Source organism: Lotus japonicus, chromosome 1, assembly GCF_012489685.1.
Source record: "Lotus japonicus ecotype B-129 chromosome 1, LjGifu_v1.2".
NCBI classification, from domain to species: Eukaryota; Viridiplantae; Streptophyta; class Magnoliopsida; order Fabales; family Fabaceae; genus Lotus; species Lotus japonicus.
Genome location: NC_080041.1, coordinates 108,583,311 through 108,611,302, shown reverse-complemented (window position 1 = coordinate 108,611,302; position 27,992 = coordinate 108,583,311). Strand labels below are relative to the sequence as shown.

The 27,992-nt window shown below is 37.5% G+C and overlaps 4 protein-coding genes across 5 annotated transcripts; 3 read left to right on the top strand and 1 right to left on the bottom strand.

Moving 5' to 3' along the window:
- Positions 1-6,026: 6,026 nt before the first annotated feature.
- LOC130718213 (uncharacterized) lies at positions 6,027-6,797 on the top strand. Its single transcript, XM_057568739.1, has one exon. It carries the CDS (start codon positions 6,027-6,029, stop codon positions 6,795-6,797), a length of 771 nt encoding a protein of 256 aa, XP_057424722.1.
- Positions 6,798-12,308: 5,511 nt separating this feature from the next.
- On the top strand, positions 12,309-13,481 carry LOC130718200 (uncharacterized mitochondrial protein AtMg00810-like). The gene has a single exon (XM_057568720.1). The coding sequence runs from the start codon at positions 12,309-12,311 to the stop codon at positions 13,479-13,481; it is 1,173 nt and encodes a 390-aa protein (XP_057424703.1).
- Positions 13,482-14,209: 728 nt separating this feature from the next.
- LOC130729025 (pentatricopeptide repeat-containing protein At3g24000, mitochondrial) lies at positions 14,210-17,658 on the top strand. Its single transcript, XM_057580640.1, has one exon. The coding sequence runs from the start codon at positions 14,405-14,407 to the stop codon at positions 17,525-17,527; it is 3,123 nt and encodes a 1,040-aa protein (XP_057436623.1). The 5' UTR covers positions 14,210-14,404; the 3' UTR covers positions 17,528-17,658.
- Positions 17,659-19,208: 1,550 nt separating this feature from the next.
- LOC130729024 (high mobility group B protein 15-like) lies at positions 19,209-25,542 on the bottom strand. 2 transcript variants are annotated; one of them, XM_057580638.1, is made up of 7 exons: positions 25,366-25,542; positions 24,345-24,519; positions 23,844-23,922; positions 22,313-22,475; positions 22,091-22,216; positions 19,893-20,275; positions 19,209-19,779 (listed from the first exon to the last, which is right to left on the bottom strand). In XM_057580638.1, the coding sequence occupies exons 2-7, from the start codon at positions 24,512-24,514 to the stop codon at positions 19,378-19,380; spliced, it is 1,323 nt and encodes a 440-aa protein (XP_057436621.1). In that variant the 5' UTR covers positions 24,515-24,519; positions 25,366-25,542; the 3' UTR covers positions 19,209-19,377. The 2 variants fall into 2 exon arrangements, with proteins under 2 accessions (XP_057436621.1, XP_057436622.1); XM_057580639.1 differs by lacking the exon at positions 25,366-25,542 and adding an exon at positions 25,005-25,296.
- Between the last annotated feature and the right edge of the window lie 2,450 nt (positions 25,543-27,992).

The following is a 27,992-nucleotide window of genomic DNA, read 5'->3' as shown; positions in this document are numbered from 1 at the left end:
CATTTAGGGAAATAAGAAAAAGCATGCCTGCACCAATGTATTGTAGGGATTGCCATCAGCCACCAGTAAGCAGCTTCATTGATTTTTTTGATTTCTTGCATTTTCTCCTCCCACAGCTCCTTATATGTTGCTTTGGATGCCCACATCAGCAGGTCTCTAACCTCAGTTCCTCCACCAAACTTCTGCTTGAAGTTTGCGTACAAATGTCTCACACAATAGCGGTGCTCTATACCAGGAAAGTCCTCAGCAAACACTTGTAGCAACCCCTAGCCAACACAATCAGATTGTAATGTAAGTTAAGTAAGGCATGATGACTCGGGTTTAATATAGGCTGTAAATATAATATGTTAATTTAGGTTACCTTTTGCTTATCACTGATGAACACCCATTTTTTCTCACCATTATCCCCAATATCCCGCATCAAATGGTTCAAAAACCATCTCCAAGATTCTTTGCACTCAGCTTCAACCACTGCAAATGCCAGTGGGAAGTATTGATCATTTGGGTCCCTTCCCACAGCAATGAGAAGGATGCCACCATATTTGGTTTTGAGGTGACATCCATCAATCCCAATAAATGGTCTGCAAGCGAGCTTAAAAGCAGATTTGCATCCCTCCAAACACATATAAAAACAACCAAATCTAGGCTGAAGTGTGGTGGGAATATATCTCAGAATGATAGCTGCTGTGTTTTCATGATTCACCCTCATGAGCTCAGCTGCATAAGATGTTATCAAGGTGAACTGCTTTAGGGCATCTCCCTCAACAGCCTCCTTAGCAATTTTTCTTGCATTCCAAGCAGTCCCCCAACTGACACCAACACTGTACCTTGTCCTCATCTCATGAATAATCTCCTTGACTTGCATTACCCCATTAGAGTTCCTCATTCTGTCCTCAATGACCTTTGCAATCCACTTAGTTGTTGCTGCCCTATTCTTGAATGTTCTTCCACATGTGTGATCAGGATTAAGTGTCTTAATCCTGTATGTTGAAGTCCCTTTTATATTGGCACAGTATGCAATGAACCTACATTCTTCTTGTTTGCAAGCAAACCTCACCCTATTCTTGTCATTCTTCTTGTATATCACAGCCTTCCCATTCATCACAGAGTGTGCAAGGATAGCTTTCTTAAACTCTTCTGTGGAAGCAAACTCCATTCCCAGTCTGAACTTATAGTCTTTGTCAAAGTCCTCTTGCCTGAACCTCTGGTATCTGACCCTGGAACCATTATCTTCCTCATCACAAGAATAATCACTCAGAAGGTCATCACTCTCATACTCCATATCAATGTTATGTTGGGCTGCAACCTCAGAGGGAATGAAACCAACATTATTATCACTTTCATCACCATCTTGAACACCATTGTTGGGCCCACTGTTTCTGTTCACATCATCTCTTCCATCACCATCCTGTTGTACATCAAATGGTTCATCCACATCATCAAACCCATCATTGGCCAGGTTTTTACAGATTTCATCCTCACTGTCTATGTTGCTAGCACCGCTCCATTCAATGTCACTGTCACTAGAGTATACTATCCTAATGTCATCAGAATCACTGTCAGCAAGACATTTTCCCTTTGCTTCTTTAGTGGCAGGATTCACTTCCACTTCAGGCACAGTAAGAGGAGCTTCCTGAGTCATAGGAATCACTCCCACTTCAGTCACTTCCACTTCAGGCACTTCCACTTCAGGCACTGCAACAGTAGGAGCTTCCTGAGTCATAGGAATCACTTCCACTTCAGTCACTTCCACAAACACATCATCTTCATCATCCAACACAGCATCTTCTTTTTGCATCTCATTCCTAACAACTTCAGGCAATTCCACAGTATGTTCCAGGTATATATCAACCACCCCCCCAGTATCCATTGCATACCTAGCAACTTCCATAGCATCCTTATCATCAAGTATCTTCTTCAAGCCCTTTGCTAAATTCACTTCTGAGGACCACCACAATTTGTACTCATCATCAGGATATCCCAGAAGTCCCTTCACAGTAGATTTGATGGAAAAGTAACAGAATAAATCAACATCCCCATCAATTTCAATGGACTCTCCCCCAACATATCTCAAAGGTATGCCTCTGAAATGACCCTTATGGTGGATTCTGGTTTTGATCAAACCTTCTGCCATTCCTGCAAAAGAAAACCTAACTTGTAAGTATTCAAACTCATAGCAAGTAAGCAAGTAGTCAAACCCATAACAACTAAGCAAGTATTCAAACCAATAACAACTAAGCAAGTATTCATCCCCAACAAAGAACAAGTAAGCAACCATTCATCCCCAACAAGAAGTAAGAACATCCCAGACAGCATTTTAATACGCAAATCAACAACTATATTCGTAATACCTGGTTCGACCTTTCTAAATACAGCACCAGCTTCTTCGAGTTTGTTGATCTTCACCTTCTTCTTCGCTCTCTCGGTTGGAGTTCGTTTTCTTTGCCTTCTTCGATCGTGATGGTGGTGGTTGTTCTTCGATGTTATCAAGGTGTTCTTCGCTCTCTCTCTCTCTCAGTCGTGTTCTTCGTTCTCCTCAGTTAGGGTTCAATTGGGAATTTGGGATTGGGTTCAATTTGATGCTTTGTTTTAGGTTAGATTATTAGATTAGATTAGGTTAGATTATTAGATTTGGGATTAGGTTAGAATAGGTTAGATTAGTTTATTAGTTAGATTAGGTTATTTATTAAGTTTTTTAATTTTTTTTTCTGATTACTTAACTGAGATGGAATTAAAAATAATTTTTAATTATTTTTTTAAATTAAAAAATAATAATAAAAGCCACGTGGAAATGCTGACTGGGATAAAATTGAGAGCTGGCACACTTTGGCCTTAATTGAATTAAAAAAAAAATTCTAGGGACCCAATTTGATGCAAAAATTTTCTAGGCCCTGGATTTGATTCCCTTTACAATTACAGGGGCCTTCTGATGTATTAAGCCTTATTAAAATCAAGTTTTGTTCCTTCAAAAAAAAAAACTTCTTTTTTATTAGAATCAAGTTTTATGATATACAAATTACAAAACAAAGAGATTGTGAATTTTGTCACACCCATACATTATTTTGACTTTAGTACTCACATTAAGTGTTTTAATAAATTATCATGATCGATGAACGAAAGCGATAAAGTTTTGGTCGTCGACAAGGAGGGAAGACGATATCTGGAGATTGTGGCCAGCAAATAAAGAAAATAGTGATACAGTTGCAGAGCCAGTGCTCTGAAACAAAATTTTAGTGATGCAGGGAAGATGAAGGGTCAGGAATCTTATGAAGAATTATTTAGCAAATAATGATAATAGTATTAACATTTAAAATTGATAAATAAAATATAAATACAAATACATGAATGTTAACTCAATCATATAATTTTTACTGGCACACATCATTTCATGTATCACACCTTAATTTGACTTAAAATACCTCATCAAACACTTTAAAAGATATGCGACATTTTAGTAAAATATTAGGAGAGATATAGATGATTTTTATTTTGGAAGATAATTTTCAATTTAAAATATATAAAATTTTGAATATATATGATGTATGTTTGGGTCTTCCATATATTATTGTCAAGTCCAAGATTCAAACTATTTACTTTGTCATGGTCCATGAGTTTAGAAGAAACTGAAACGAGGAGAGGAATATTTTTATGTGAAGTACTTATTAAGGTTGTGGCCGAAGCAATTCTGACCTATGTTATGCCTGGCTTCACTTTAAGTGAAAATGAGTTTTTTGCGTTCCTAATTTTTTTCGTTGCGTCACTCTGATACCAACACTCCCTCGTGCAGTTTTTTAAGTGATAGATCAATCCAGCGTTTCATATAAATAAAAGTATTAAATCATAGGAAAATATCATTAAAATCAATATCCACTATAGGATGAATCTCACATACCAAATAAAATAAGGTTTAACTAACGAAAACACTCCAAACTCGGCTCAGATGTGTTCCCTTTGCCTTCAAGCAGGGTTTTAAATTGCGATCACTGCGGATACAGGAAATGCTGCTTACGACCGGTGTGAGTTTTAAAATAAAATTCACAAAATGTAAAACAATTATATATAATTATTATAAATACTTTATTTATAATTTTATATTTTATTTCATCTTTAAAATCAAAAGAATATAATGACCTTAATGACCCTTATATTAATTTTAAATAAAATGTTCAAACATACACAGGCATACAAGTATGACAATGCTTTCATTTAAAAGAAAAATATAGAATTGTGACACATGTGAGAAGGAGTTAGTCACGATTATCGGTAACGTACATGTGAGTTAAATAAAAATACTTTTAAAAACTATATTAATCTTGCTTCATGCACGGCTTGACTAAGAGTACTTTGCTGGCATACATCATACTTTTTTCATATTTCATCTCTCGTTCTTATTTTTTAAATATGTATATCACCTCTTTAACTCTCTTTTTTTTTTCTCTAATTCTAGTTACATTCTATATATCAAAACCATTTTAATCTTCTAGATGTATATACAAAAACATAAAATATAATTTTTTTGAGTTAATTTTCAAATCAATCATTTAAAACTATTTGATATCAATTATTTTGATGACATATTTGATATCATTTTGAACGTGAGAAATTACATTTAATTTTGTTTATTTTGTAATATAAAATATAACCATAATTATTAAAACAAAAAGACTTTGTCAGCACAAATCTTAATGATAGAATTGTCACAATTGATTTTTATTAATTATTTTAATGTTATTAAAAATCATTAAATGTCAAATTAATGTAATAATTATTTTGGAAAAAAGACACAATTGACATTTTTTTAATTATTCTAATGTCATTAATAACTATTAAATGGAATAATAATACATTAATTACTTTCGGAAAATGTCACAATTTATTTTTTTAATTATTCTAATGTCATTAATAACTAGTAAAGGCAATATTAATACATTAATTGTTTTTTTAATATGAAACTATTTAATATTTAAATTACTAAAAAATCAGAAAATATAAATATGACATCATCTACCTACTAATTATAGTATGAGAGAAAAAACTTATGAAGAAATACATAGAGTAAGGGGGTGACACTTGTCGGAGTTGCCACTTTTTTATTTCGAAAATAGTATATAGTATAAGATTTGTCTAATAATTTTAATTTCAATTTTTTGGTTGTTGTTATGGGCCTTGGGCTCCCAAGCTTTATGCTTGTCTTAGTAATGATAAGTGGTTTTCGGAGATTAAATTTCTCACCCCAAACAACCAATTTTCCACCCCACCCCTAAATTTAATACCCCAAAATACCTCATTTTTAAAACTATCTCCTTCGACTTATAACTTCTCACCCCACTCTTCATCTTCGTGAAACAACTGTTTTCCTCCCACCACTCCATCTTCTTCAAACTCCCTTTCTATTACTCTCTGATAGAATATGAATTATTCTCCTGTAATTAAGCTAATTGTTCTCCTGTAATTAGGTTAATTAGTCTCATATATTTATGAGTTGACTTTGGTCATATGCTTTGTATATTTATACCCATTCTAATGAATGAGAAAATCACCGATTGAATTTACCCTACTATCTTACATGGTATCAGCTTTCTAAAGATCCTACTCTCCTCTTTCCGCTTCAGCCGTCGCCGTGCTCTTTCTCTCCACACCGCCACCGCTGTCCTGCACTAGCCGCCACTGTGCTTTCCTCTCCAAGCCCCGTCGCTACAGCTGTGCATCTCCGCGCGCGCTAGGCCCACTGCCTTCGCCGCACCTCCTCACCTTCCCTCCTCCACGTGACAGGCCCACTGCCTTCGCGTTTTATCTCCCCTGCTGCTTCCCTTGTTCTCCACCGCTCCCCTCATCTCTGCACCGTTCCAGATCTGTGCAGCGTTCTTCTTCCAGAACTGCACACGTTCTGTTTTCTTGCTTGCTGTCCGGTTCAGCACATTAGTGAACCAATCCGGTTCACCCAACCCGGTTCAGCCTAGACCAGCACGCGCTCCTATTTTTTTTTAATTATTTTCCTTCACTCTCGGCATTTCCTCCTTACCGTCATGTCTTCTCCAGCCTCATCGGACAGCACCCCCGTGACCGTCACCACTCCTACGGTGGTCACCCAGGTGGCTCCTCCTGCCCTGTCGGCCAAGCCTGAGTTTCACCCTGCACTTGCTGTTTCGAACATTAGGAATAATATTCCTATTATGCTTGCCATGGAGACTGACCGCTATGGCACTTGGGCGGAGATTTTCCGCATTCATGCTCGTTCCCACCGGGTTCTGCATCACATTGTCCCTACTGCGGACAAGCCTCTTCTGCTAGTCACTGACCCTACTTATGAGCAGTGGGCCCCTTTTTATGCCACAGTCCTTCAGTGGATTTATTCCACCATATCTAATGACCTGATGTCTACCATCATGGAGCTTGGCTCCACTGCTTTCTCGGCTTCGACGCGTTTGGCTGATCTCTTTCATGATAATCAGAACGCTCGTGTTGTCATCCTGGAGCAGGAGTTCTCTACTGTTCGCATGGAGGCATTTCCGTCCGTCGCCGCCTGCTGTCAGCGTCTGAAGACGCTTTCTGACCAGCTTCGTGATGTCGGTGCTCCTGTGAACGATCATCGTCTGGTTTTGCAGCTTATCTCCGGCCTCACTAATGCTTACAGGGGTGTTGCCACTTTGATTCGCCAGAGCAATCCGCTTCCCTCCTTTCATCATGCTCGCTCCATGCTTACCTTGGAGGAAGCCGGTATGGCTAAGATGAAACCTGCTGAGCCTCCTGCTGCCTATGTTGCTACTCAGTTGCGTCCTTCTGATGTCTCTTCTTAGAGCTCTGATCGCCGGTCCTCCAACCGTTCTCGATCCCACAACTCTAAAGGTCGTGGTGGGAATCGTGGCAACGGTGGTGGATCCCGCAGTGGCATCTCTCAGGGCTCCTCTCCTCCGATGCCACCTCAGCCGCACTACTTCCCGTACCAACATTGGGGATGAGCCCCACCTCCATGGGCCATGCCTCCGTGCCCGTACCCTACCTCTCAGTGGACTCGTCCCTCTGCTCCTCCTCGGCAGCCCGACATTCTGGGCCCGCGTCCTCAGGCTTATGCTGCTTCGGCCTCACCCGTGCCCACTGACATTGCCACTGCCATGCACACCATGACGCTTTCTCCTCCAGACCGCACCTGGTACATGGACACTGGAGCATCATCTCATGTAGCAGCATCGCAAGGTAATCTCACGTCTTATTCTAATTTAAGTCATCTTAATCAGAAATTGTATGTTGGTAGCGGACAGGGTATTCCAATTCAGGGTTCTGGACACACCACCCTCCCCACCTCCCATAAACACAAGCCTTTAACCCTTTCCCATGTCTTGCACACACCACAAATTGTTAAAAACTTGATTTTTGTGCGACAGCTCACTACTGATAACAATGTTTCTGTTTGTTTTGACCCATATGGCTTCTCGGTTAATGATTTTCAAACGGGGATTCCACTCATGAGATGTAATAGTTCTGGCGACCTATACCCAGTCACTCCGTCCTTTCCATTTGCTGGTCTAGCTCAGAGTCTCTGGTACAACCGTCTTGGTCATCCCGGTTCTTCCGCCTTGCAGTCTCTTCGTAGTAATAAGTTTATTAGTTATGAGCATTTGAATTCTAGCACCGTTTGTGAGTCTTGTGTTTTTGGCAAACATGTTAGGTTGCCTTTTGTTTCCTCTAATAATGTTACTGTGATGCCTTTTGACATTTTACACAGTGATTTATGGACTTCGCCTGTTTTATCTTTCGTTGGTCATCGATATTATGTCCTGTTTTTAGATGATTTTACGGATTTCTTGTGGACGTTTCCTTTAAGTCATAAATCTCAGGTTTTTGAAATGTTCACCTCTCTGTCCAATCAAATTCGCACGCACTTTTCTCAAACCGTAAAATGTCTCCAATGTGATAATGGACGGGAATTTGACAATAAATCTTTTCATGCTTATTGTGCTGCTAGTGGTCTTGTTTTTCGCTTCTCCTGCCCACATACCTCATCTCAAAATGGCAAGGCGGAGCGCAAAATACGCACCATTAACAACATGATTCGCATTCTTCTCGCTCATGCGTCTGTTCCTCCGTCTTTTTGGCATCATGCTCTTCAAATGGCTACCTATCTGCTTAATATCATTCCCCGGAAAGCTCTGTCTAATCTTTCTCCCACTCAACTTCTGTATCGTCGTGACCCGTCTTACACACATCTCCGCGTCTTTGGTTGTCTTTGTTACCCTCTTGTAAGACCCAGGATTTTAGAATTAAATAATTAATAATTAATTTCCAACTCACGCATAGGATTTTGTGTCAGCGTGAGGGGAACTTGACTTTCGTTTAATGTTTGGATTAATATTATGAAGAGGAAAGTTCAGGAAAATGACTAAGAATAGTAATATAGTCGTTATAGGCTATAGCACGAATTTCATTCCCTTCCGCCTTAGGGCGAAAACATTAGTAAATGACTATATTGCACATAAAGACACGATGGAAACTAATTCCAAAAATTTCCAGAGATGTGTTAGAACTTCTCTTAATCCTTCCTACGACAAGAAGATTAATACGAAACCCTGGAATTTACGAACACTCATTTCCGATATCGGGAGGTTTGCCGAAACTGAATCCCTGGTTTTTTCTAGAGCTATTAAATTAACCTACGACGAAGACTTTTTCTATTCGGAGCTTCAAACGAAGATTCCACACGCATAGGCCCACTCTAATCGACGTTCCAAATCTTTCTTCAGAAGGAAGTTTCTGCATCCGAGGTCAAAACCATAAAGTGCATTTTAAGCCGGTAAACATTAAAAACAAGCCTCGAAAACCAAAAATCATACTGATATTTCTTTGAAGAATTAGAAGATTCAGCGGGAAGAATATCGTGTCTAAAATACGCTGGAATCAGTAGGAAAAATCAGAATTGCGAAATAATCATTTTCTCACGTTTTCAATTTCCTATAAATAGGACTTCAAAAACTCAAAAAAAATCACATCATCCTTTTCATTTTCTTTGTTGGCCGTGGGTGAGCTTGAGGGAGAAAGGAGGAAGAGTTTTTTCCAGTTCTTGCCTGATCGTTGCTCTGTTCGTTGCTACGCGTAGGCCTCAAGGTACTGATGTTATTTCTTTCTTCTGATCTTAAATTCCGTCGCTTTTTGTTATGTCTTTCTGTGCTCCAAGTTTTGAGCTTTTTGTAAAACTGTCCAAATAACTTGATTTTAGTGTCTAAACTTATTCTCTACGCGCCCCTGAGCATGTTTAGCGGATTACATTTTGCCGAATGTCGCCGAAAGGCCGCCGAGTTTCAATTTTGCTTGAAAAACCAATTTTTGGCTAAAGTTCCGTCCTTTGGGCTTAAAACTTTCGACTGAGCTTAGCGTTAGTAGGATTAGTCGTCATAATCGTCGTTGGTATCGATTCCATCTAATATGTTTTTCGAAATTCTGATTTTGAGTTTCCGAGCTAAAAATATTGACCAAAATACCCCTGCGACAGTTTTCGATCTGATAATTTTTCTGAGAGTTTCCCTAGCCTAGATATCGCATAAGAATACCTAGGAATTGATTTAAATCGAGGAAAAAGTTCGAAAACCCTATTTTCCATAGTGGCCGAAACCTATTTGTTAGGGTACCGTGTCCAAAAATAATTTTTGAGTCTCTATGACCTATGCCATTGCGTAGCTCTTCCAATTGTCGAAATTTTGGCGCCGGTTTTGTGTCATTCCGAGTTCTGTAGCTCGAGTTATGCTCGTTTTAGCGAACGAAGTCTCCGTTGTCAATTTGTGCGTAAATAGGAACCCTGAAGCTTTAGAGGTTTTCTTTACGATTTCAATTAGTATTAGTAGAACGTGTTGCTCCTAGTGAAGCTTGTGTTGATGATTGTGTTTCCTTGTTCTAGGTTCACAACTTTCATGCCCAACTTCTACTCACGAAGGTAAGGGTAACTCAGTTTTAGCGTGTCTTTGAGTCTTGCCTGCTTTTATCGCACTGCCTGCGTTTGAGATGAAGATGTTTATATTGATTGTCATTGGATTATGATTAGTATGCTTGCAATGTTGTATGCTTGCTTATGTTGACTGTTTCTGAGGCTTGTGCCAAATGTTTTCTGAAGGCTTCGGCCGAGTAAACTTATTGAGACGTGTGTCTCCGTTTTCTGAGAGGCTTCGGTCGTTTACTGGTTTCTGTCATTGAACTGAGTTGGTATGTAATTGAATTGATTTATGTTCGTTGATAATAAGAATAACATGTGGTTACTCCGAATAAATCATTGGTTTGGGCATTGTTGTTGATTGACTTGGCATATAAGGCTTGGTCTTGAAGTGACAATGTGGTGGTGATTGTCCCACGTGATTGTCCCGTCTTTTAAGGTGTTATAAAGTGGCGGTGTGGTGGTGATTGTCCCACGTGATCGTCCAATCTTTCGGGATGTCCTAAAGTGGCAGTGTGGTGGTGATTGTCCCACGTGATTGTCCTGTCTTTCATGGGCGTTATTAAGTGGCAGTGGAGTGGATATTTTCACAGGACTGTCCCGTCTTTCATGGGCGTTATTAAGTGGCATTTAGGGGGGTTCGTTCTCCGTCTGTCCCGTCTTTTATGGGCGCTATTTGGTGATAGTTCAGGGGAGTCCGTTTCCCGCTCTGTCCCGACTTGAGAGACACTATTGATCGATCCATTTTGGTAGCAACATATAGTTGCATTATAGGGAACTAACACTTGACCCTGTGTTGTTGGATTTTGGTTATTGGTTTATTGGTATTATATTGTTGAGGTTTTTGATATTTGATTAGAAGTGATTTTGTTTATATATGATTTGATGATATGTAGTGATATCGTTTATATCTGATTTGAGGTTATTATTGTCATATGATTTGATTCTATATTGTTGAAGTTGTTTATATCTGGTCTAATTCTATGTTGCTGCTTCTATTGATATCTATCTTTGATTATATTGTTAGCTTATATACGAGTTTAGTTATGTTGCTAGTTCATTTACCATGATAGGTAATTAAATTTGAATAGCATGATTTTCTCTTTCATACATGGTATTTGCATGGAGTTAACCCTTTCTATTTGCTACTTGTTGTTTGGGCGCTTAACGCTATTAGGCGATGGTGAGCCTTCCGCTGAAGCTTAGCCGTTCGAGTTGGAGACCGTGACCGTGGGCGGTCGAGTAGAGATGGATGAAGCAGTTGCTTCTTCCTTTTGGTGGACTATGTCTGAGTTTCTTTCCCCATCTGAAAACTCTGTTGTTTAAACTTTATCTCCGCCACTGTTCCAGTGAGCGTACTTATTTTGGAAACCTGCTTACGATATTGTATGACACTATTATTATATGTCGGGAACGGGTTGTTGAATAAAGTCTATGTCATGTATTCAATTATGTTCAGTTGTTTCGAAAAGGAAAAAAATATATTGTGTTTTCTTAGGATTACGAAATAGTCCTTAGATTTTGTTAGGTAACTAATGTGACTCCTCAGTTGAGAAATTGGGGCGTTACACCTCTGGTTCCCTCTACTACCATTAACAAATTACAACCACGCTCATCCCCGTGTGTCTTCCTAGGGCACCCACTTCATCACCGAGGTTATAAGTGTTTTGATTTGTCGCACAGAAAAATCATTATCTCCCGACATGTCATTTTTGATGAGACTCAGTTTCCCTTTGCCACCATGACTACACCTCCTCCCTCCACATATGATTGCTTCTCAGATCCTATACATCCCTCTATCATTCACCAGTGTACTACTCCATCCACCTTACCTAACCCTAGCCTTACTCCTACAGTGCCTCCCGCTGTGACCACACCACAACTCCCCCCATCCTCTTCCTCATCTTCTGACTCCCTCTCATCTTCTCCTTCACCTCCTTCGCAGCATGCGTGGTATCTACAAACCCAGAAAACTCTTCAATCTTTCTGTAACCATTGACGATCCCATAACTCACCTCTTCCCAAAAACCCTAAGACAGCTCTTTTAGACCCAAATTGGAAATCCGCAATGCAGTCTGAATTTGATGCTTTAATTAGAAATAAAACTTGGGATTTGGTTCCTCGTCCTTGCGATGTTAATATTATTCGTTGCATGTGGATTTTTCGTCATAAGACGAACGCTAATGGTTGTTTTGAGCGATATAAGGCTCGCCTTGTAGGTGAGGGCAAGTCACAGATTGCAGGCGTTGATTGTGACGAGACTTTCAGTCCTGTGGTGAAACCAGCAACCATTCGCACTCTTCTCACCATTGCCCTCTCCAGGTCTTGGCCCATTCACTAGTTAGATGTTCAGAATGCCTTCCTCCATGGTGATCTACATGAGACAGTCTACATGCATCAGCCCTTGGGTTTCCGTGACTCCAACCATCCCTACTATGTGTGTCGCTTGCGGAAGTCTCTTTACGGGCTGATGCAAGCGCCTCGGGCATGGTACCAGCGTTTTGCAGACTATGTCTCCACCATTGGGTTTCAGCACAGCACCTCCGATCACTCTCTTTTCATTTACAGACGAGGCTCTGACATGGCTTATCTCCTGCTTTATGTTAATGACATCATCCTCATCTGCTCCTCTCATGCCCTTCGCAAATCTATCATGACTCTTCTCGCCTCAGAGTTTGCTATGAAGGATTTGAGACCGTTGAGCTATTTTTTGGGCATTGCCGTCACCAGACATGCCGGTGGACTTTTTCTCGGTCAGAGTACATATGCACGTGACATTATTGCTCGAGCCGGTATGACCTCGTCCAATCCTTCTGCCACTCCAGTTGACACCAAGCAAAAACTCAGTACTTCTGTTGGTACTCCGTGCGATGATCCTACTTTATATCGGAGTCTTGCTGGGGCCTTGCAGTATCTCACATTCACCTGTCCTGACATCTCTTATGTTGTTCAGCAGGTGTGCCTTCACATGCATGCCCCTCGCACCGAGCATATGCTTGCACTGAAGCGCATCCTGCGTTATGTTCAGGGCACCTTACAGTTTGACTTGCATCTATATCCTTCTCCTATCGAGAAGCTTATTTCCTACACTGATGCAGATTGGGGTGGATGTCCCGACACTCGTCGGTCTACTTCTGGTTATTATGTGTTTCTTGGTGACAACCTCATTTCATGGTCATCCAAGAGACAACCTACTCTTTCCCGGTCCAGTGCTGAGGCTGAGTACCTAGGCGTTGCTAATGTGGTCTCTGAATCATGTTGGCTATGCAACCTGCTTTTGGAGCTTCATTTTCCACTTTCTCATGCTACTTTGGTGTATTGTGACAATGTTAGTGCCATCTACCTATCCGGCAATCCAGTCCAACATCAGTGCACTAAACACATTGAGATGGACATTCACTTTGTTCGAGAGAAGGTCACCCGTGGTCAGGCGCGCATCCTTCATGTTCCTTCTCGTCACCAGATTGCGGACATCTTCACCAAAGGCCTTCCTAGAGTTCTATTTGATGATTTTAGGACTAGTCTCAGCGTCCGTGAACCTCCCGCTTCAACTACGGGGGTGTGATAGAATAGGAATTATTCTCCTGTAATTAAGCTAATTGTTCTCCTGTAATTAGGTTAATTAGTCTCATATATTTATGAGTTGACTGGTCATATGCTTTGTATATTTATACCCATTTTAATGAATGAGAAAATCACCGATTGAATTTACCCTACTATCTTACACTCTCGCTCTTCATTCCCTCTCATTCTCCATTCTCTCTCACTCTTCATTCCCTTTTCATCTTCCTCTTCTCTTTCTTTTCGTTCACGTTGTTAATTAATTAATTAATTTTTCTGGGATTTAAGCTTTTTCCGAGTTTTAGAACCTAGAACGTTTTGAGAATTAGAAAGCGAAACGTTACGGGAAATAGAACCCGAAATGTTATTGGAACTTGGATTATGGTGTTTATGAGTTTTATAAACCGGAAAACATAAAATAGGTTATGAGACTTAGAACCCATAACACTTTTCAATTGAGATTATGATTTTTTCGAATTTTAAAACCTGAAAAAATATAAAATAGGTTCCGGGAATTAGAACCCGAAAATTACGTGGATTTAAATCCCGGAAGCTTCAAAGTGTGGTGTTAAATTGGTTGAGTGGGGTATCAAATTTAACACCTGTGATTTTTTTTTTTGACATGATCTGTGATTTTCCATTATTGACAAAAATAAAATAAAATAAAATAAAGAGATTTTCCATTGAACAAAAAATAATTCTGAATTTTTCTACTGCCTAGTCAACCTTAGAGAGAGAAGAAAAGCACACGGCTACCGCTTACCAGTACCAGTACCAGTACCACACCAAGGCAACCCGCGCCCCTCCCTGAAATCAATCTCAGCTCAACCAACTTCTCTGTTATCTGTTATTTACTGTTGCTTCATTCTGCAAACTTGCTTGTCTTATCTGATATTCATTGTTGGATCAATCAGACTATGGGATGGGATGACAACAAATAATTTGGCAGTGACCCATTTGCAGTTTTTATTTACCAGGCTTCATTATTTGGCTAGGCATTGTAGAAGAAACCTTTCTACTCTTGCTCTAGTTCACACTCAGAACCAGAACCAGTTCAATACATGTACAAAACAAAAAGGTGGCTTCTATTGCCCTCTCAAAGACCACCCTAACCCCCAACTTTCATGCTTTCCTCAAAAGGGTTTCTCACAAATCACTCAACAAATTCTTGGCAAAGCATTGCATGCCTTTTGTGTCAAAGGTGTTATTCAACTTTCTACATTCGATGCAAACACCTTGGTTACCATGTACTCTAAGCTTGGTAACATTCAATATGCACATCACGTATTCGATAAAATGCAAAACAGAAATGAAGCTTCTTGGAATAACATGATGTCGGGCTTTGTTCGAGTTCGTTGCTACCATGAAGCAATGCAATTCTTCTGCTACATGTGTCAATATGGTGTCAAGCCTACCGGTTATGTTGTTTCTAGTTTGGTGTCTGCCTTTGCTAGATCAGGGTACATTACTGAAGAGGCACTTCAGATTCATGGCTATGTTGTCAAATGCGGTTTGATGTCTGATGTGTTCGTTGCTACTTCTCTGCTGCACTTTTACGGTACTTATGGTGACGTTTCTGAGGCTAACAAACTCTTTGAAGAGATTGATGAACCGAATATAGTCTCGTGGACAACTTTGATGGTTGGCTATGCAGATAAAGGGCATCTAAAAGAAGTTATAGATACTTACCAGCATTTGAGACGCAGTGGGTTACATTGTAATCAAAATACAATGGCTACAGTTATTAGAACCTGTGGAATGCTCGCGGATAAAACCTTGGGCTATCAGATACTGGGAAATGTAATCAAATCTGGATTAGAAACTAGTGTATCTGTGGCAAACTCCCTTATATCCATGTTTGGTAATTGCGATGATGTAGAGGAGGCGTCTTGTGTGTTTGATAACATGAAGGAACGTGACACTATTTCATGGAATTCAATCATTACTGCAAGTGTACATAATGGGCATTTTGAAGAATCTCTAGGGCACTTTTTTCGGATGCGTCATACTCACACAGAAACAAATTATATTACCATGTCAACCTTGTTATCTGCATGTGGCTCTGCACAAAATTTGAGGTGGGGAAGAGGACTTCACGGTCTAATAGTAAAATCTGGACTAGAATCAAATGTTTGTGTATGCAATAGTCTTTTGAGTATGTATTCTCAGGGTGGAAAATCTGAGGATGCAGAGTTTGTATTTCATGCAATGCCAGAGAAAGATTTAATTTCATGGAATTCCATGATGGCAGGCTACGTTGAGGATGGAAAGCATCAGCGTGCCATGCGACTTTTAATTGAGATGCTCCAAACAAAAAGGGCAATGAACTACGTTACTTTCACCACTGCATTATCTGCCTGTTACAGTTTAGAAAAAGTAAAGAATGCTCACGCCTATGTTATTCTTTTTGGGCTACATCACAATTCGATCATAGGTAACACATTGGTGACCATGTATGGGAAGTTTGGCTCGATGGCTGAAGCACGTCGGGTATGCAAAATTATGCCTAAGAGAGATGTGGTAACTTGGAATGCATTGATTGGTAGCCATGCTGATAACGAAGAACCAAATGCAGCAATTGAAGCTTTCAATTTATTGAGAGAAGAAGGTATGCCTGTAAACTACATCACCATTCTTAATCTTCTCAGTGCTTGTTTGTCTCCCAACTATCTTTTAGGACATGGAATGCCGATCCATGCACACATAGTTGTGGCAGGCTTTGAGTTAGATACACATATCCAAAGCTCCCTAATTACAATGTATTCCCAATGCGGTGATCTTAATTCTAGTTACTACATTTTTGATGTATTAACTAATAAGAATTCTAGCACTTGGAATGCCATTCTTTCAGCACATTGTCATTTTGGGCCTGGTGAGGAGGCACTAAAACTTATTGCAAATATGCGAAATGATGGTGTTCAGTTAGACCAGTTTAGCTTCTCTGCAGCTCTTGCTGTTATCGGTAACTTGACGGTACTGGATGAAGGTCAGCAGCTTCATAGCTTGATTATTAAACTTGGGCTTGAGTCAAATGATTATGTTCTAAATGCTACAATGGATATGTATGGAAAATGTGGGGAAATTGATGATGTCTTTAGAATCCTTCCCCCACCAAGAAGCAGGTCACAGAGGTCTTGGAACATTATAATATCAGCATTAGCCAGACATGGGCTTTTCCACCAGGCTAGGAAGGCCTTTCATGAGATGCTTGATCTGGGACTGAGACCTGATCATGTCACTTTTGTTTCTCTTCTGTCTGCATGCAGCCATGGGGGGTTGGTGGATGAGGGTCTTGCATACTTCTCTTCAATGACTACTGAATTTGGTGTCCCCGTTGGAATAGAGCATTGTGTATGCATAATTGATCTTCTTGGGCGTTCTGGAAGGCTTGCGGAGGCTGAAACTTTTATTAACAAGATGCCGATTCCACCAAATGACCTCGTGTGGCGTAGCCTGTTAGCTGCGTGTAAAACTCATGGTGATTTGGACCGTGGAAGGAAAGCAGCTAACCGTCTTTTTGAGCTGGACTCATCCGATGATTCAGCATATGTTCTTTACTCCAATGTCTGTGCATCTACCAGAAGGTGGGGAGATGTAGAGAATGTGAGAAAGCAAATGGAAACACAAAACATTAAGAAGAAACCTGCCTGTAGTTGGATCAAGTTGAAAAACAAGGTTACTTCTTTCGGAATGGGAGACCATTTTCATCCACAAGTAGCACAAATCGATGCAAAGTTGGAGGAGCTCAAGAAGATGATTAGAGAGGCAGGCTATGTGCCTGACACAAGCTATGTTTTGCAAGATACAGATGAAGAACAAAAGGAGCATAATCTTTGGAATCATAGTGAGAGAATTGCACTTGCATTTGGGTTGATCAATAGTCCAGAAGGCTCACCTATTAGAATTTTCAAGAATATCCGTGTTTGTGGTGATTGCCACTCTGTTTTCAAGCTAGTTAGTGAAATTATTGGTAGGAAAATCACATTACGAGATGCATATAGGTTTCACCATTTTAATGATGGCAAGTGCTCTTGTTCAGACTATTGGTAGTGGATTGGATTTTGTTAGATCATGTAGTAGTTAAAAAATGATGTTTTAGGATTTTTAGAGTGACCAAATTTTTCTGGAAGGTTTAATTTCTTCAATGATGGAAAAGAAAAAGATAAATTTTAAGGTTTACATCAGTTTGGTTTTGAATCTTCTTCTTCCCCTTGCCCAGAAGCCGTAGAAGACTGGGTTCTAATTTTATTTTATTTTTTGGGAAAAGGGGCTCTATTTTAACTATGTTAATTAATTGGTTTATTATGCAAATAGATTATTTGATAAAATCACTATTATGAAAATATAAAATAAAAAGAATAATAAGATGAGTTGTAATTCATAAAGACACATGTTACATTGTTATTGGAACACCTAAACTTTGGGTTATTTAACCCAATTTGTGTCATGGGTTATTTAGACAACCCCTGAAATATTTGAGTGATTGATTTGTTGACCAATTTTTTTTGGAATATTACCAAATGTAACTTTAGAAGATCAACTTGAATGTTTACTCATATTTTATATTGACAATGGATCAAAATAAATCCATAGATGATTGTTGGGAATGGAGAGGATGATAGAGATAATATGATTAGGAGTTAGGCTTGTCCAAGCAATTGGCATGAGCTTGTGTAAATATGGATTTCCATAAAAGCTGTGAGTCTGTAACTCTTGAAGGCATACTTCTCTTTAAATTTCTCAATGGTATGAGGGAACTTTTTTCACTATTATAGGATTATGTAAACACAAACACTCCATTTATGATTATTTTCCATTTTTTAATTTTTTTTCTGAGTTAGAGAAAAGGAAGAAAACAATTCAATTAACACAATTTAATTTATCACACAAAGGATACTAGGTTTTCTTTACTTCAGGATGACAAGTACGAGACCTGGTAAGTCTGAACATAATAGGATTCTATTTAAAGTATGTTCACTTTCGGTTGCAGTAATTAATGCAGCAAGTCTTTAAACTTTAGGTTACTACTTTCAAACCCTCTTCTATGGCTTATCTAAAAAAAAACCCTCTTCTCATTTTATTCCTCAAGTTTGATTTTTAATTATATCTAAGTGAAATCCTGTGAAAACAAAATGTCCAGACATATGAAAAAGCATGGCTTGGAGGGACAATGGGTGTCAGGATATATGCAAAAATGTCCGTAAGAGTAATATTAGTTAAATACACATTTATTTTCACTCCCCATAGTTAAATATGGTCAATAATTTTTTTTTGTAATGTGATATGCCAAAAAATAAACAGATATGGTGAGGAAGAAATTTAGCTCTAATTAAATTCGCCCAAGATGGAGGTTGAAAATAATGGTGGGCTTGGTGGCAAACATAGTAAAGAGTTCTATTGGACATTATTACTATTATCAATTTATTTTATAAAATGTTAGTTGTTATTTCAAAATCCATGGCTCGCAATTTCGACTCAGATGTGTTGAAGGCCAAATGTTTGTTGAAGAGTGCGGCTCTTAAGAATCAAATTTTCGACTAGGGGTTCAAACAATCACTTTTTACCACTGCGGTCGACATCCGTTAGGTATATATAATTATATATGTATATATGTGTGTAATACATGCATATTAAAATGAATAAAAGATAGGAATTAAAATGAGTATGTATGTAAATTGATTAATTAATTTTAATAAATTACGAAATTCATTTTAATAAAAGAGTCGTTTCTTCATGCATTGCACGGGTACAATCCTAATCCTAGTGTACTTTAAAATGCAGAGAATATGAACTCCTGAATTAATCTTGAAAAGACAAAACTAAATGTGACAAACCTAAACACTGGAAATAAATCCTACCTGGTCTTATTACATGAATAAAGAAAAAAACTGTTCTCTGCACTAAATTAATGCTAGCATAGTCTTGCTCTCATTCATCGTTTGCACATCCTGAACTCCAGCATCCCCTTCTCTCTGGCATTGGGGAAGAAGCTCATAATCCTGTGATGGCTTGTCTGAACCCACATAGGTAGCTTCAACACCCACTTCTACTTCAGGAGAGGTGGCACCCATATTGATATCATCATCTTCATAGTCACTTCCACTAGAAGTGCTTTCCACAGGAGTTTGAGGAGAACCAATCAATTTTATGTCCACATCCACCAAAGATGCATCTGATTCAGGGAGCCTTTGTTGCAGTGGCACAGCATCACTGATGACATTGCCCATCTTCAGTCTCTCACGGTAACCCTCCATTTCTGCTTGGTACCTCTCTTTATCCTTAATAGCCTTCTCTTGATAAACCTTAATATCAGTGAAAACAAAACATGTTACTAAACTCAAGAACTGAAGCATGAATGGAGAATGGTTTGTAGTTTTATACTAAAAGAAGTATGAAGATTTAACAAGTTGCTTACTGATCTTTCAGGCTCTTTTAACTTGTTCCATAGTTCTCCAATCATCCTGCTAATATCCCTGTCCTTGGCTTGGTTTAGTAGTTTTAGTCTTGCATGCTGCTCAGCAAAGAAGAAATTGTAGCCGCTTCGGTTGGGTTTTGGATGAGCAGGATCCCTCCTTTTTATTTCTGATTTCTTCCTGCGACGGCGACGCTGGACACCCAATACAGCAGGGGTATTGTTGTTCTTAGCTATAATGCTTTGATGATGTGATGCAGATGCAGGCAACATAGGGGTTTGTGGAGATTCATAGAGTACACCTTTGACCATATCTGAACCTAAAGAAACTGAAACTAGATACCCACTTTCAAATTTCCCATCAATGACTCCAACCACTGAAGATCCTGCCAAAGACAATTGACAACAACCACTACTACTTATTTAACTGATCCATGAAATATATTCAAGAAAGTTATGTAGTGCATTTGTCATCAACAAAACCAAGACAAAAACAAAAATGTAACACCATAGAAGGATATGTCGCAGTTGCCATAAATTAATACTGTAGAAAAATAAATAGAAAGACCCACCATATACAGTTCATTCTTTCGCTCAACTGCTTAACTGCTAAAAACACAATGATACTGGTGTTAGATTCTTACAAGTGTTTTATTGAAATATTTAATAGTTCATTTTTCTATTGATTGTTATGAGTCTATGACTGCTCTAAATGCACTTTCCTTTTAGAGAAGTTAAATTTGAATCTTATCTATCAAAGGTCAGACACATATTACTTCTTTTTGATTGCATAAGAACTAAGAAGGGAAGGGATGTTAGTTAGCTACCTGTCACCGTTCCTCAGTTGTTGAACAGTTTTTCAATTAACTTCTTTTTTATTGGATAGAGCTTATTTTGTTGAAGTGAATATATTGTAATTTGTAGCTAAGGTTTGTGCTATTTTTTTCTCATTCTTGGAAAATGAGTGATATGAATTGATAAATCACCTTCAACCTATCATGCTTGTGATGCTTCTTATTCTATTACTTCTTTTTATATAAGTTTACTTTCTGCTAGTTCTCATATTTATAGCCACTATACATACTAGTGGGAGAAAAGACAAGTGATCCATTCACTAAGTCTGATTCATTTATCAAAGCTAAACTAATGCTGCACCTAACTAACAACTTACTAACAGAATGGAGAAAATCAAAAGAAACTAACTGACTAACATGTATTATAAATACATAAATAAATTTTTAGTGTGCTTGTTGTATCCAACAACTGAGAGGCTGGAGTGGAGATAGAATGTGCAGGTGAGGATCCCTACAACCTGTCTCAAACAAACCTTTGATTGTAAGTCATCCATTATTCAGGCTCAACAATTTCATCATTTAAAAACCGGTTCTAGGAACCATGCTCCTCATCTTTCTCATTTATCCTTCAAGCCCACATGGAGATGAGACACAACACTTGCATTCCAAAGATAGGACACTAGACCCAATCTAGTTAACCAGATTGATTAATTAACTTTGCAGGTAGCATGTGTGTGAGAAGGTCTTAGATTGATATTTTTGTCATCATGTTTACTCCACCTTTTCGTAAGCAATTCCTAATCTCCAATATGACTAAGAGGATTAAAAGCTGAGGCTAAAAATTCTTATGATCATATACAATAATGATTCATAGACATTGATACAGTAAAAACACCTTCAAACACCCCTTTTTCCTGCTGATTTGACCAAATAATATACTGAACTAACCACCTAAATACACATGACTAACCATATTTTATGGTTAGGTGGTTAGTTCAGTGTATTATTTGGCCAAATCCCTAATTTAGGAATTTTAACTTTATACGGTTCTGGTTATGGTTAGTTCAGTGTATTATTTGGCCAAATCCCTAATTTAGGAATTTCAACTTTATACGGTTATGTGCTTTATGGTTAGTCATGTGTATTTAGGTGGTTAGTTCAGTGTATTATTTGGCCAAATTCCTAATTTAGGAATTTCAACTTTACACGGTTATGTGCTTTATGGTTAGTCATGTGTATTTAGGTGGTTAGTTCAGTGTATTATTTGGCCAAATCCGCAGGAAAAAGGGGTGTTTGAAGGTGTTTTTACCGTATCAATGTCTATGAATCATTATTCGATCATATATACTCCAGTTTTCCCCTTTCCTTTATTTGTGGTATCAATTGTATTTTGAGTTGAAAAATGACCTTTAGAAAATTCAGCAGCATTAGCACTTGACTGATGAAAGACAACTGGTTGAATTGCTGGAGAAGGCTGCAAAAATTGTGTCGTTCGAGCAGGAACTGGCGGGGCTGCGTGACTCTGCAGAGCACCTGACAAAAAGTGCATTTTCCATTTTATTCATAAGAAACATACCGTGGAAATAGTTCATGTTCAAACAAGCAATTTCATATAGAAGAAGCACGGACCAGAAGTTGGAGGGATCCATCGATTGGCTTTAAAAAAGTAGATTTGTTCATAGTGGTAAAGCAATGAAGCATAGTACTTCCGCAGCACGAAAGAAGCATTTGTGGCTGTTGATGGAAAATTGAAAACTGAAGTTACTTCTTTCCATCTTCTCTCTTTTATAAGCTGCAAGACATATTAGAGTGCTATTATAAGTTATAACAACCACACCAGAACCAAATCAACATACACAAAACCTGTTAAACACTGCTTTTAAACACTACACCCACATAACAAAAAAGTCCTGGTGAGCAACCAGCACTGCTCATCTCACAAACAAGGCACCAAAACATGGTACATCAGATAGAAGGACAAAGAGTGTGATGTGAAAAAAATAAAACTATCTAAATGGCAAAGCATGAAAGAGGGAGAGTGTGATTTGAATTCCAATTCTCATTCATTCATACAACCTTCTGTATTTCACCAGCCCCAATTAAGATGAAAAGGACAGACTGTTTAGAAAAGTTGTCTCCCTCTATAAACATCAATATGAGGAAAAACTAAAAGGAAACCTTCCTTAACAGTAAAATATGTCTGTTGTGGCCAGCTTTACTGTGAGTGGATTCCAGTTTCTATACATATGCAGCCAACAACAACCTCCTTTGTTTGTGGCCAAAAAACTTAAGACATGTTTGGAAATATTTATACAATTGATTCTAAAGCCGTAATCAATTATGGGGAGAATCTTCTATGAGCAGCTTCTAGCTATCAATAAGAAAAATAAGTTGATCCAAACATGCTATTAGTCTAACTACAACCAACACCATAACATATTAATCAGTCAAAACTTTTTGTGATCAGCTGCAAAAGAATAATCTCTCCCAATCAACTCTCCTGAGAGCATACCTCACTCCAACCATATTTCTCAAAATGCCAACAATTGCTTGTGGTCAGCTATATAAATGCTTATTCAAGAATTAATTATCCCTCAAACAAACTTTTGATAACCACTGAATTGAATTAATGAGAACTTTATAGTACACTTGTTTGTCCATCAACAGAAGAAATGAAGATGTTTATATCAGAAAAAAAATGTCTACTAACCAGCAAAACCACATAAATTTAGCATATATTCCTAAATTACTATGCTAAAATGCAGACAAGCACAAACAGAATATCTTAATTGAACTATCAACGCAGATTCCAAATTTCAATCCAGCTGAGGATAGATAGAATGTCTTTGAGCTTATATGTGTTAAGAAAATTTGTTATCAAAATGCCACAGTTAGAACTTTTGGCTAAAAAGTTGTTCTGTCTGAAAATCAAGCAATTAGCAAAACCACCTAATGTGTCCATACTTGGACACAATCCATGATTTCTAGCTCAGCATATTGCCATATACTTTAAAGGAAGAAATGTTGATCTTGAATTCAAAATAGAAAGAGATTTAGAAAGAAAAAAATCACACACAGTAGTACAGAACATTCAACAATTGAACACATTAGTTAGTAAAGACAACAGCAGAAAGCCAAATTTTAAATATTCACATCTCACCTTCTCAAACCCTCCACGAGAAGTCACTTCAATGAAGAGGCGACACAGATCTAGTTCTTTTCCACCAATAATAGGAATCCTGAAACAAAATGTCAGTCAGTAGCGCAGAAAGGTTTTCAAATCTTCGACAATGGAATAGAATCTCAAAAAGCTCCACCAAAAAAAAAAACAAAAAAAGAATAGCATTATCATAAATCTCAGGGAAAACATGAAACTGAGAAAACCCCACCCCATTTTTTTTCCTAAGAAAAAATAGTGAACTGAACCTACAATGGCAGAGTAACAGCATAAATAAACTCTCAAATAGACTTCAGAGAAACTCAAACTCAAAAGAGTGCATGTTTGCAAACTGTTCTACAATTGATTCTGAAGCAAGAATGAATTATGGGGAGAAGCTTCTATGAGTAGGTTCTGCGTTTCAGAATTTATTCTGATTAAAATGAAGTTGACCCAAATGTGCTAAGAGTAACTTTGAGGGAAAAAAAAAAGAAAATGACTTACATGAATTTGGTACCCATGGAAGCATGTAGCTTCTCCAAGGTAAATATGAAGAGCTTGGGATTTGCCACAACCTCCTCATACTTTGCAAGAGGTACCGGATACGAATGAGAGATCGGAGCTGCCTCTTTCATCGGAAATGGACTATTGCTAACACAAGATGTTGATACCATTTATCCTTCAACAACAAGAACAACCTTGATGTTTAGAAACAATGCATGACGTGTGAAGGAGTAAATGACTCAGACAAAAAAACAAAAACAAAGAAGAAAACAAGCACAGATGCTGCAATGTTCAGTGCTACTAATCAGCACTCACCTAAAAAAATGGAAAGAAATATACAATTTCACCGACAAGAAGAGAGAACATGTTCCAAAAAAAAACATTAAAATCACCATGCAGAAGCAGGTTGAGGACTGAAACAATCCACAATTATTATAATGTAACAGGAAGAAGAAGCCATTAAAGTTTAGGCCTTTCCAAACAAAGGGGTGAAAACACAGGTACCCTCTTAGGCATTGGTAATAAAAATGAACATAAGACCCTTCATCGACCTATGTAGAGGCTATTGCTGAAAGGTCCTTTCTGACATGACATTCATATTGTATTCATAGCATGATATTGATATTCCACATCACCTTACATGAATACTAAATCTTTTACCTTTACATAAATACGCATAATATCCATAAAAATTTCATGTTTCTCTCTTAGTTGTCACTGTTCAAGGAAACTGAAACTTGTTCTCTTTTCTCCAATATTTGTTGCTGCACTCAGAGGGAAAGTGCAATAGAGAAGAGATGATAATGGAAATATATTATTATCTACCATAAAAATTTACAATGTTCATTAATTTTTAAAAAATGATGTGACATTGTTTTTAAAGGAATATAGCAACAAATAAACAAACCCAGGGAAACATTACATAAAGAGGTTGAATGTGAATGTTAAAGATACAGTTTTAGTTTTGTGAATGAGGTAAAATGATTGATATAATAATGGAAGAGGGGGAAAATAGACTTACCAAGAGTAAACTGAGAATGGTGAATGGATTGGTCTATAATGCAAATGACATTAAGGAAGAAGGTTAAGAATAAACTCTGTATATTTTGTTTATTGGAATGAATGATGATGAAGAAACTTAAGCTAATGAAATATATAGTTTTAAAGTCTACAATAAGTTAGAAAATCAAGGGGGGTACTTATGGCCTTAATTAGAAGAGAGACTGAGGAAGTTTGAATTATAATAGATTCCTTAATATCATCATCATCATCATGATGAGTGTATAATGTAAATTTAGTTATAGTAAATTCAAAAGAAATAGAAATTTTACCATAATGAATGTGAGGGTGAGACTAAAAGGTTGGTTAGCAAAAATAACGTGTCTTAATTTGACTTCCCCGTTTGAAACGGCCCAATTAGTGAAACTAATCAAATTTGAAGGAAAGAAGGGGTAGAAATATATGGAATACCGTAACAGCTTCTTTGTATATATGGTTGGCTGGAATGCATGCATTTATTTATATACAATAACACGTTGGAATTAGTCCTTGCCTTTCCTTCTTTTGCTAACTCTTCTTAAATCATGAATTTGAGATTCACTTTGGAAGATCGCATATACTTTCTCACAACAACCTTTTACCTTAAATATTTAATTTTCTTCATTTACACACAACTTATGAAAGTGAGATTAACAGAATATCAAAATTATCTGAATTCATGTATACTTTTTATTTGGATATCACTTATTATGGTTGACCAAGAATATCACCTATTGTGGGCTTAAGCCCTCCTTGTAACAAAAAAAAAGAATATCACCTATTATCAAATAATCTTAATTAAATTGCACTAGTTAGATATAGTGTGATATGTTGCATATTGGCTTGCGAGATTGCATGCCCACTCTCCTCCCTCAGATGTTCATATCTTAAAGATCTCTCACATTTACCTTGAGAGATCCTCGGTCTGTTCCTCTGAGTCGTGCTTGTCTCATTATTTTATTTTCCGAAGCATAAACTATACTAATATCTTTTATACAATTCCTATTCCAATTCAATTTCTATTACTTTCCCTAATTTTATTCAGTTTCAAATCATTTTCTTAATTTTTTTATTCTCTCTCATATTTATTATTCAGTATCTAACCCTTATGTTATTTTATATATTCAATTTATAATTCTTATTCTACACTTTTCTATTCTAATCCTTAGCTTTACTTTAATTCATAATTAAGTTTAAAATGACTCTATTTTTTTTTGGTAGATGACGCAAAGGAATGGAAAAACTAAGGCCTCAAGTGAGGAACACCAAGACTATCAGCCAACAAGAGAGGGGCCAGGCCCGCAGGCGGAGCTGTAAACAACACCGTTCACACCACATACATATCTGCACCAAGCTTAGCCATAAAATCTGTTGGGGCATTTCCTTCCCTAAGACTGTAGTATAAAATGAAGGTTATTGTATAATTTGTTATTTGTAGAATTGTAGTATTTGAAGAATAATTGTGGATTAATCAGAGTAGTATTTGTAGAATATGTTATTTGAAAATATGTTATAAGTGAAGGTATTTTGTAAATCATATATGGCTAGTTTTATGCTTTTATCTAGTTTCAAAAAAAAAGTTTTATGTTTTTATCTATCAACGTATTTTGGTTACATTTGGAAAACATCTATCTACGTATTTAGGTTGAGTCACTTGAATATTTTTCATTTTATTACAATAAAAAAGAAATCATATCAATTTTATGTTTTTTCTTTTAACTATTATATCTAATTTCTTTAAAAAAACTATTATATCTAATTAAACAAAAAATATATTCTTTATTTATTTACTCAAGTGACATGTAGATTTTTTGTTATTTTCTTGGACTCATTTTTTTTTGAAAAAAATATTCATCATCTAATTATTTTCTTTTTTGATACATCGGAAAATCATCTAATTATTTTCTATCCAAACAAAATGTATGATTTTTTTGAAACTGATCGAGATGGATTACAAAGAAACGTTAGGCACAAAGGTCAGTACATCACCATGGATCAAGGAAATACTCCGACAAAGCTTCCTCAATCCAAACAAAGTCACTATACAAAAAAGAAATTCAGCCAAACCATCCGTCACAAAATTATGACCATTGAAGGAGTCAATCGAAAACACATAGTCTAAGCAAGCAAAAGAGATAAAATGTCGCCGCAAGGACCTCCCCACAAACATACTGTGCTATAAAATGAAAACCATCTAAGCTAGACGCAGTAACAGAAGCATCAAAGAGACCTTCACCACGTCTAAAGGAGGTCGTGCCCACGTCAAAGGAAGCTCCCTCAAACCGGTCAGATTGGAGGATTGGAAGCCATCAAAGAAAAACGTAGCGTAGCAAAACTTCGCAACAGAGAATCCAGTAATGCAACAAGTTGGTGGTGGAACAACATGTTAATTTGGTCCTCCCAAATAGAGTAAAACAAGGAGATAAGAGTACATGCACTATCAACATCAGCCAAAGTAAAAAAAAAATTCACATATAAACTCATGCATAAAGTTAATACAATCCACTCCACTCTAATACCAAGGAACCAAGCAAACCACATTAGTTGTAAGACAATTCCAAATAAAAGCGCATTATTTGTTGTTTCAAGAGAGGAAAGACACTACGAGAA

Coding starts and splice junctions, on each gene's coding strand:
- LOC130729024 (XM_057580638.1), bottom strand. CDS start 24,514: ATGGTATCAACATCTTGTGTTAGCAATAGTCCATTTCCGATGAAAGAG. Junction 23,923..24,344: donor TCCATGGGTACCAAATTCAT/GTAAGTCATTTT, acceptor ATTTTGTTTCAG/GATTCCTATTATTGGTGGAA. Junction 22,217..22,312: donor ATGGATCCCTCCAACTTCTG/GTCCGTGCTTCT, acceptor ACTTTTTGTCAG/GTGCTCTGCAGAGTCACGCA.
- LOC130729025 (XM_057580640.1), top strand. CDS start 14,405: ATGACAACAAATAATTTGGCAGTGACCCATTTGCAGTTTTTATTTACC.
- LOC130718213 (XM_057568739.1), top strand. CDS start 6,027: ATGTCTTCTCCAGCCTCATCGGACAGCACCCCCGTGACCGTCACCACT.
- LOC130718200 (XM_057568720.1), top strand. CDS start 12,309: ATGCATCAGCCCTTGGGTTTCCGTGACTCCAACCATCCCTACTATGTG.